We start from the raw sequence: 10,453 nt of genomic DNA, 5'->3' as shown, positions 1-10,453 counted from the left end.
TGTAACCACATCTTCCTTCTGAAACAGGTTTGGGATCTTCAGAATTCTCACCCATGCATGCATCAGGTTGAGCTGGATCGTGTTAGCCGGGGTAATGCGATCATATTCAGTCAGGATCACCCCTCGCTCGCTCAAAATCCATGGTCCCTCCTCCATAATCCTTGTCCAATCTCCCAGGCACGTAGCCTGGAACAAAAACAAGTTCTTGTCCGGTATCCTGTGTTTTATTTCCTGCGCCAGACTCCACGCATGATGCCGTGTTTGAAACAGGGAGGTTGCACTAAACGGCTTCCTCGTATGAACCCTTCCAAGAGCCAACCACTTGACCTCCTCCTTCAGATCTTTCATCATATCACCACCAATCTTCACTCCCCTCACCGTGTAGATTGACTCTCTTCAACATGGCATCAATGTCCTCTGCCTCCTCCGTCCCCTGGTGCGATCGTGCTCCCCCCTGAGCCGAAGATTCCGCCATCACTTCCCATTCCCAAACCCTGGACGAGGGTGCGCACCGCGACCGGGCAGTTGGCCAGGCCAACCCCTTGAAGTAGTCCCGTGCCGCAAAACCCAAATCAGAGGGAGAGGGAGTAGGATGAGAGAACCCGATCGATACTACGTCGGAGATGAGATCGCCGCTGAGATCGCCCTAAACCCTAATCGTTATAGGCAGACAGGTACCCTTCTGTAATGTTAGCAACTAGTGTCTACTGTCTAGGCACCAACGAACTTATCGTCCTAGCCCAACGCCTGCCGCACCCCGCCGAGGTTGATGGCGCTGGCGATGTAGGCCTTTCTGGCAACGCAAAGAAATCTCAGTCTTCGTTTATTTATTTTTTATACTTATTTGAGTGATTTCAAAATTGCGGCAAAACACTTGTATATATTGTCATCATGCTAATCAGTGATTTGCTCCTCAATTATTTGACACACATACCCTATGTTTGATATGTGGTGCCAAATAATCAAATTTCAGGAAAGTGTGGCAAATCATCAAATATCGCCGGGCAAATCAGAAGCGTGGGAAAAGAAACGCGATGCATGCGTCGCTTCTGACAGCTAGCGGCGCTAGTAATTGAAGAAAGCTCAGAGCGCGCGTTTATGCATTTGGAAATTTTAAAAGTTAAAATTTTAATCAAAAAAATCTCTCTCGCATCCACCTCGAATCCTCCATGAACTCGCTCCAATCCTTCTTCGCCGTCGCGCCCGTTGTCAAGCCGGCGGCCGCCGCGATGCTCCCATCGTCCCGGCGGGCGCGCGTCTCCGCTTGCCTTGCGACCCCGGTGCCGGCTCCAACGGCCGCGTGGACCGGGGAGCTGTCCGCGGCGAGCCGGGCCGTCGTGGAGGACGAGGCCAGGTACATGGTGGGCACCTACAAGCGCGGCGCCCGCGTCGTCTTCGTGGCGGGGCGCGGCTGCAAGCTCTACGATATCGACGGGCGCGAGTACCTCGACATGACCGCGGGCCTGGCCGTGAACTCCCTCGGCCATTGCGACCCCGACCTTGTCGACGCCAGCATTGACCAGTACAAGCGCCTCGTCCACGCTAGCAACGTCGGCTACACCGTCCCCCAGGTACAGTACAACGCCCCTCCTCGCTCACCTTAACCCCAATTCCTACTACAGTGTCCGCAAAGTGTTCGACCTTATGCTTGCCAAGTTCATGTTCCAGCCACCACCTCTCCATCTCAACCAGCTTTCTTGCTCGCAGGTGGAGCTCGCTAAGCGGCTCGTGGAGGCCTCCTTCGCTGACCGCGCCTTCTTCGCCAACTCTGGCACCGAGGCCAACGAGGCGGCCATCAAGTTCGCCAGGAAGTACCAGCGGGTCATGTGCCCCGACGGTGATGCGCCCACGGAATTCGTGTGCTTCACCAACTGCTTCCACGGCCGGACCATGGGCTCGCTCGCGCTGACCAGCAAGGTGCAGTACCGGGAGCCCTTTGAACCGGTCATGCCTGGCTCGACATTCGTGGAGTACGGCAATTTGGAGGAGGCCAAGAAGGTGATTCAGTCGGGGAAGATTGCGGCCGTGTTTGTCGAGCCCGTGCAAGGTGATGGTGGGATTCACACTGCCACCAAGGAGTTCTTGCAGGGGCTGCGGGAGGCTTGCGATGAGGCTGGTGCTCTCCTTGTCTTTGATGAGGTATGATAGACCTTTACCTTTTTTACTCATCCATGTTCTTCATATTGTGGAGTGCATAGAAAAACTGGCAAGTGTAGAATTTGTAGTGCATTGTAAAACTTGAAACCTTAAACCTCTGTTTTGGGATTGAGCAAGGACTCAATTTGCATGCACGCCTTCGGTCAAATTTCTCTAGTCACTGTCCCCATGAATTATCAGCTAGTAGGGGACGACACGAGAGCCAGCATTTTCATATTTGTTTGAATAACCGAAATACTAATTGGTAGTTCAACAGTAAGGATTTAGGATTGCATTGTAAGATTCAGTTCAGCTTTTTTTTCAATCCAAAAGGTGGAGACCATCTAATCCACTGTCTGAAACGCAGGTGCAATGTGGTCTGGGGCGCACAGGGTACCTTTGGGCCTATGAGATTTTTGGAGTAGAGCCGGATATGATGTCCTTGGCGAAGCCACTGGCCAATGGCCTTCCTATTGGTATAGTATTGGTCAAGGAAAAGATTTCTGTAGCCATAAACTACGGAGACCATGGTACCACATTCGGTGGAAGCCCTTTTGTGTGCCGGGCTGCATTAACCGTGCTGGACAAGATCCAGAAACCTGGCTTCCTGGCAGCGGTGAGCAACAAAGGAGCAGCTGCTCAAGACCAAGCTGAGTGGAAATTCTCACGTCAAAGAGATCCGGGGGATTGGTCTCATTGTTGGCATTGAGCTCGACGTGCCGGCTGGTCCTTTAGTCGATGCGTGCTTGGACGCTGGTGTCTTTTTGCTGACGGCTGGGAAAGGCAATGTCGTTAGGCTTGTGCCGCCGCTTATCATCTCAGAAAAGGAGCTGGAGCAAGCTGCAGAGGTGATAAGGTACTGTCTATCTGCTCTTGATTCCTGAAGCCCCTACCTCTTAGTGTAAGCGAAAAATATAATGAGTTCTAGATGTTGAAGTTCCTTTGGAAAATTTGGAAGGAGACAATGTCATGCTTGGCTGTTGTTACGTTGAAGTCTCTTTCAAAATTTGGGGGGTGAATAAAAGTCATGTTTGACTATTGTGTTGTTCTTGGTGCAAGCATTTTATTGGATGACTTAATCGTCCAAACTACAACAATGATGGTATTTCTCATCTGTGGACTGAAGACAGGAGCATGACAATATCATCTGTGCAGAAGCCTTGCCAGAACTCCGATGATGGGTGCGACGCCGTAGGTTGATGGCTCACCTTGCACGTAATTTCCCCGAGTGTCATTGTAATGGTCGTTGGCGTCAGGCCCTCCGACGATGGCGCCATCGATCACATTGGAGTTGGGTCCTGGCCTCTGGAAGTAGCTCGATCCTTCATTGCAGGTGATCTTCCCAGGGTTGGCGTTGATGGATGGCAGCGACGCGCCCCGGTGGTGAGGCTGCTGCGGGTACCTGTTTCCGAACCCGACCATGTAGCTCATCCTCATCGGGTTCTTCCCCAGCAGGTAGTCCACCTGTGCCCGCGCGAAGGAGACGAGCTGCGTCGGCGCCAGGCTCACGCCGCCGCACTGGAGCGAGGCCCTCGCCGCCGCCAGGTAGTCGGCATACGTGACGAGGACGAACATCGCCGACGTGAGGGCCTGGTTGTTTTCCCATTGCTGTACGTAGAGCATGCCGCCTGGGGTGAGCCTGCCGCTGCTGCCGTCGCCGTGCTGCACCACGTTGCACAGGAACTTCTCCACGTTGCTCTTCATCTCGCCGTGGTGGCCGTCGTTGGGCAGCTTCCCTTGAAGGACGAGCTGCAAGATGGCCGACCAGTTAAGTTAATTATTATCAGTTTTTTGACATTGGAAATTTGCGGTTCATTAATAATGGTACATATGTATCTTGCCTTGGCGACTAGTGCCTCGGCACCGATGAACTTGTTGTCCCAGCCCAACGACTGCGGCACCCAGCCAAGGTTGTTGGCGCCGGCGATGTAGCCCTTGTACTCCTGGTCGCCGGTGGCGATGTACAGCCAGACAGCCGCCCACAGCAGCTCGTCCTGTTCCATTTCCAGCGACCCAAAGGGAATTTTAGTTTTTTTCCTTTTAAAAGATTGTTACTTATTTGAATGTTGATTAAAAATTTACGAGGAATTCACTTATGTTTTGTTACAAATTTAGTGGTTTGCTACCTCGTCGCCGCTGCTGCTGTAGAAGCTTCTGACTGACGGCACGCTGTTCTGGTAGAGGCCACGGTGGTTCTTGGCGAACTCAAACAACTGTGGAAAAGCAGATGAATCACAAAGTTAGCAGGTACAGTAGCAATTCCCACGGTGGTTCTTGTGCTCAAATGTATGTCAACCATTCAAGCAATAGTTTAACATTAGTTCTCAATCATAATACGAACACGATTTTATGAAAAGATATGCCAAATAAATTCAGTCAACAAAATTAATGGTGCACATAGCAACCGTCCAAGCTGAGCTGTCTGCTGTTATGTGGTAGTCGTCCAAATATGCGGTCATAGTATGGTGAAATTTAAAAATGTAGACAGTTATGTGGTCAAAATGAAGATACTCAGCAATGAACATGCAAATAAAAGAATAATTAAGATACTGTAATAAACTTACAAAAAAACACAATACTCTGCATTTATGCATACGTGCCCAAAACATTTATCTGCATGTAAGTAAGTACTATTGTGCACCTGTCTGCATGTAAGTAAGCCTGTGCATCCATATACACGCGTACAAATATGCGGTAGTAGTAGAGCATGGCGAGATTTGAAAATGTAGACAGTTATGTGGTCAAAATGAAGATACTCAGCAATAAACATGGAAATAAAAGAGTAATTAAGACACTGTAATAAACTTTCAAAATACACTGCATTTATGCATACGTGCCCAAAACATTTACAAGCCTGTCTGCATGTAAGTAAGTATTGTGCACCTGTTTCGCGTGCGTCAGAAGTGTCGACGCGTACTGCCGATCACCGCCCGGCGCCGGCGTTGAGAACACCACCGCGGCTGCGGCCAGCGCCGCCGCTGTCTCGGCGGCGACGTCGGAGCCCGGGTTGGACGGGTTCACCATGTAGGAATTCCGAGGCGTGTCCATGTCCTCCGGCCGCTCCCAGCACTTGTGGTCGGAGTCGCCGTCGCCGACCTGCACGTAGAGCGTGTCGGGGGCGGCGTGCGCCCTGGCCAGGTAGTCGGCGCCCCACCGGACAGCCTCCAGCGTGTGGCCCAGCTCCCCCGCCGCCGCCAGTCGGGTCCCATGCTCCACCACCACCCACGACAGCATCGTCACCGTGAACGCCATGGGAAGCCCGAACTTGACGTTGTCGCCGGAGTCATAGTAGCCGCCGGTGAGATCCACCTGCATGCACATTAATTAGACGTCATCACCATTGCCAGGATCATACATGCATGGAAATTGACAGAACACCGATGAATGGAGGACGTTCTTACGCCGTGGTCGGCGCCGTCGTTGAGGGCGGAGTGGCCGCGCCACCGGACGCGCTGGGTCGGCGGCAGCCTGCCGGAGCGCTGCGCCTCGAAGTAGAGCAGCGACTTGGAGAGGGCGACGGCATAGTCGTGCTGTGCCGTTTCGCACCCTGGCATGACTGCCAAAACCCCTGCCATGGCAACTACAAGCAGCGCCCTCCTAGTAACCATCATCGATGGATCTTCCCTCGGATTAAACCCTCACAAAAAATGTCGATCGTGCTTAATACCTAGCTACTTCTAATGTGATACTAGCCTTTGCAATACCCTTGTACTCGACGACTGTGCTTCTCCTGCTGATGGAGCGTGTATTTATAGGCCCAAACAGAGACCAACGTACACGGTCAAATTCAAAATCCGCCATAATTGCACACAATTAATAGCGTCGGGCCGGAATATTAAGTGCAAGATTTTTGACCATCCAAAACCATGGCCAGCTAATGTAAACGAGTTCTCTGTATCTGAATTTACACTAGGATAATAGTTGGCGATGCTCTATACGAATGCAATTCCAAGTTTCTATTATTAAATCCAACTCGTCTGAGATATTGCATCGGCGGTTTAATCGATTACTAATCTTTTGCGTGCATAGGAATACTGATTTTCTGGTCGCACGAGATCAAAATCCGATAGTGATTCGGCTCCAGTACCCAATTTCCTTCCAAATCACTCTGGATTATGTGAAATCTTCTTAAATCTCAATCATATCTATAAGATCGTGTGCAATAGATTTTTTCTGAAATTTTCCTGATATCTTAAAGACGCAATGTAGTAATTTCTGACTTGTGAAACATAAATGGGAAAAGGGTGTGCCCTTTCTTAACAATCAGACGATTTCTTACAACTTTAGTTTTTTGTCTACACATATTCTAATTAAAGCTTAATCTTCACATATTCTAGAGGTGTATAAACATTAACTGTTAGAGATAAACTAAAGTTGCGTACATGGATGCTCTCCTTGCAATGGCACATTGGATGTTTGCTCACTTGGAAGATAGAAAAAAGAATGAAAAAAATTAGATCTCATATATTTTTATATGCATGCTATCGCTAATTGCAAGAGATGACAATAAGATATAATTGTACTGCATACCATGCTCTTATTTCTCTATAAATAGTCGAATTCATAAGAGACAACAGCTTAATGCTTGCAAAAATTGCTTTTGTCTCTTAGTGATGGGTGTAACCAATGATGTTTGCCTGTGTGGTACTAATTAAATGGTGATTTGAAAATGGGAATAAGAGATGGGGCATGTCCGGGTTTTGGTACACTTGAACTTTTTAGGGGTGTTGGATGCCATCCATCACAGGTGAGTCTTGGTCACATCGGCCTCAACCGTGTAATTCTTGTAGTAGGTCAATGAAAGTACCGCTTTTCACATTGCCATAGGGAAGCAAACCAGGCAGCCCATACTTGCACAGCTAGGGAATGTTTCATATCTCATGATGTCACGGAGGATGGGGTACGACTTTTCTCAGTGGCTTATGTAAGTAATGTAAAGTCATTTTTTCTTTGGAGGCACAACACATGTCTTCCATTAACAAACGTATGAACCACCGACTAATTTATAGTAGTTTCTTATTTTTTGTGAATTACAAAGCTTCATTAATAGGTCATATGGTTACGACAGTCGCTTTGCAAGATAGAGCCAAGTGAGTCCGACATATAACTAGCAACATACATGATTTTGTGTCCGCACTCTCTCGCCTAGCATATAAATGAGCCGCCTCATTATAAGCGCATCTACTAATTCGTAGTAGTTTTTTTTGCCACATTGATTTGTAACAAAAAATACCAATGATTACAATAATTTTTGAATAATTACAATAAAAACCATGTATTTGCAATAATAATAAAATTGTCTAAGAAAGAACTTGTTCGCTGCAAATTTATTTGCAATAAAAAATCATCATCTATGCCAACAAAACGGTAAAATGTTTGCAACAAAAATACCATGTGATGGTGGCCTCAAACGTGTAGTTGTTGTAGTAGTTCAACGAAAGTACACTTTTAACATTATCCTAGGGAAGCAAACCAAGCAGCTCATAGTTTAGCAGCTAGGGCATGTTTCATATCTCGTGATGTCATGAATGAGATGGAGTACAACTATTCTTAGTGGCTTATGTAAGTAATGTAAACTCATTTTTCCTTTCGAGGAAGAACATATGTATTCCATTAAGAAATGGATGAACGAACGACTAATTTATAGTAGTTTTTTTTTGTAAATTACAAAGCTTCATTAATAGGTCATAGGGTTATAGTCACTTTGCAAGACAAAGCCAATAATGTCTAGCATGTAGCTGAGCCACACACACAATTTTCTGTCCGCACTCCCTCGCCTAGCACATAAATGAGCTGCCTCATTATTAGTATCTCCTGGAGTAATATAACTAAGAGCAAAGCTAGAAAACAACCCACTGAGTTCCTTGAGATCTCCAACCTTCCTTCTCTATCTTTCTCATATAACTTGAAGACCACTTGGACACACTCTATGATTGTTTTTGTGCAGCCTCTTTCGAGTGCCACTTGCACCACATATGTGGTTGCATAGGCTTCGATAGTCACTGGATTTTCCACGTTTTAGTACCATAGTCCTGACCTCATATCATATCTTCCAAGTTGTCATGCACAACAATTCCACTCTATGCCTTCTTGTTGTACGTGTATCTAGATTGGTTGGCTTTGTAAGCGATGTGTGGTGTTTGTTGTGACACTTGTGTCATATTCGATGGCCATCAGCCTCTTCTTCTATGTGCTAGATATTTCTTCTAGGACATGTCCTTAAAAAAAGAGCAGAAATGCCCCTCGTTGGCTATGCTTCCTAATCGGACTTCACGCCGGAGCCAAAAATGAGCACCACGGCGCCATCACCTGTACACCAAGTGGGAGCTGCGACCTCCAGGATATGCGAAGGTAAATTTTGATGCCTCCTTCGTAGCTGAACTCCCCTCAACTTTGCCAGTAATCCAATTTATTCCTGTTTGATGGAGGAATCCATTTTTCCGCTTAGAACTTGTTTGATTCAAAGTATTTTAAAAGCATATGAATAGGATAAATGCAGGAACGTTATGTCATAGCATGTGAAATCGTACAAGAATAAAAAAGCAATGAATTAGTTTCAGAAATCATTTGTTCGTAGGAAAGTTTTGAAGAGGTCTGCCCTGTTGCTAGAAATTCTATGGAATTGTAGATTGTAGTATAGGAAAGCAATGTATATAAATTTTAAAGGATTCAAATCTCTGAAATTCCTAGTTGGCTGAAATTTGGGCCGGATGGTGCGTAATCTGGATATCCAAGATGGGCCTGCCTACAATTAGTTTGATCATCAGAGACCTAATTTTCCATACAGTACTTGATGACGATATAAGAACCGCAAACCCTTATTTTCCTTAGATTGCATCTCCATACGTATACATAGATCCTATCGATCGATCAATCCGATCTAAACATCATGTCTATGTCAGCGCTGATGTCCACCCTCCGCGCCGCCGGCCGGAAGCACCTCTCCGCCGGCACCCTCTGCACAAAGACGATTACCGGCTCCTACCTGTTCAGGATCCAACAGTACAAACGCCTCCAGAACATGGTCGCCAACGACACTTTTATCAAGTCGGGCACGTTCAGCGTCGGCGGCCACGACTGGAGCATCCACTGCTACCCGAACGGCGAAGACGGGAACGAAGGCTCCATCTCCCTTTACCTCAAACATGCCAGCCATGACAAGACCGGCGACGCCACGGCGGATTTCCACATGAGCATCCTTGACCACGCAGGGAGGCCGTTGTGCACCGATGGCAAGATCCAATCATCAAACATAACCGATGGTGAGACTCAAGGCGACGCGCAAAACTTCTCGAGCGACGTTAATCTCAGGTTTGGCTGGGAAGACTTCGTGAGGGTTCAAGACCTGGACGAGGAGGAGTACCTCAAGGACGGCTGCCTCTCCATCCTATGCGACGTCACCGTGCTCGACACGCGCACCACCGACTACCGCGCCGGTTGCGTGGTGCCGCCGTCCGATCTGCACCGCCAGCTCACCGAGGTTCTCTGGGAGTCCAAGGAAGGAGTGGACGTGAAGATCGAGGTCGGCGGGGAAACGTTTCCCGCGCACAGGTGGATGCTCGCCGCGCGATCACCCGTCTTCAAGGCGGAGCTCCTCCAGTCGTCTGCAGCCTTGTCGTCGAGGATACGCGTTGACAACATGGACGCCGGAGTATTCAAGGCCCTCATCCACTTCATCTACACCGACGCGCTGCCCAAGGAGATGGTGGAGAGGCAGGAGACTCTCGCGACAACCATGGCGAAGCCGCTGCTGCTCGCAGCGGACAGGTACAAGCTGGAGAGACTGAAGCTGATCTGCGAGGATATGTTGTGCGGGCACATCGACGTGAAATCGGTGGGCGCCACGCTAGCGTTTGCGGACCAGCACAGTTGCCGCATGCTCAAGGAGGCTTGCATGGAGTTCCTGGCTGACCCTGCTAATCTGGAAGCAGCCGTCTCAAACCGTGGTTTTGAGATCGTATAACCTAAATATGGCAAAGCACTAGATCTGCCTCACTTTTTTCAGTACGGAGTAGTTTTTTTTTTAGATAGATCGAAGGCCCTTTCCATTTCAAAAGAACTTCACTTATAATAGACGCAATTTAAGACGCAAATTGTAACAACGTATATTTATGTTTTGCATAAATCTGGTTGGTTTTCTCATTTGCTCATGTTTTATGTTCCGCTGATGTTTTCAAACGTAAGTTACTATGGCGTGAACTTCCATTCGTAATGAATACAACATACTCGTATCTTGTATCATGTTTTATTGCCTGGCATGCACTTTGGTCATTTATAATGCTAGACTCGTGGACATTTTTGCTACGGATAAACCTAC

The 10,453-nt window shown here is 47.9% G+C and overlaps 1 protein-coding gene and 1 pseudogene across 1 annotated transcript; both read left to right on the top strand.

The window, feature by feature from the left end:
- The first annotated feature begins 1,169 nt into the window (after window positions 1-1,169).
- On the top strand, window positions 1,170-3,359 carry LOC124708711 (annotated as a pseudogene).
- Window positions 3,360-9,025: 5,666 nt separating this feature from the next.
- Window positions 9,026-10,099, top strand: LOC124646781 (BTB/POZ and MATH domain-containing protein 1-like). Its single transcript, XM_047186842.1, has 2 exons — window positions 9,026-9,368; window positions 9,411-10,099. Exons 1-2 carry the CDS (start codon window positions 9,026-9,028, stop codon window positions 10,097-10,099), a joined length of 1,032 nt encoding a protein of 343 aa, XP_047042798.1.
- The last annotated feature ends 354 nt before the right edge of the window (window positions 10,100-10,453 follow it).

This window comes from Lolium rigidum, chromosome 4, assembly GCF_022539505.1.
Source record: "Lolium rigidum isolate FL_2022 chromosome 4, APGP_CSIRO_Lrig_0.1, whole genome shotgun sequence".
In the NCBI taxonomy this organism is placed as follows: Eukaryota; Viridiplantae; Streptophyta; class Magnoliopsida; order Poales; family Poaceae; genus Lolium; species Lolium rigidum.
This window is presented reverse-complemented; position numbering and strand designations above follow the sequence as displayed.

Bases quoted from the DNA above. Each gene is read 5' to 3' on its own strand.
- LOC124646781 (XM_047186842.1), top strand. From the start codon at position 9,026: ATGTCTATGTCAGCGCTGATGTCCACCCTCCGCGCCGCCGGCCGGAAG. The intron at 9,369-9,410 runs GCAAGATCCAAT...GTGAGACTCAAG, and splicing joins GAGGCCGTTGTGCACCGATG to GCGACGCGCAAAACTTCTCG.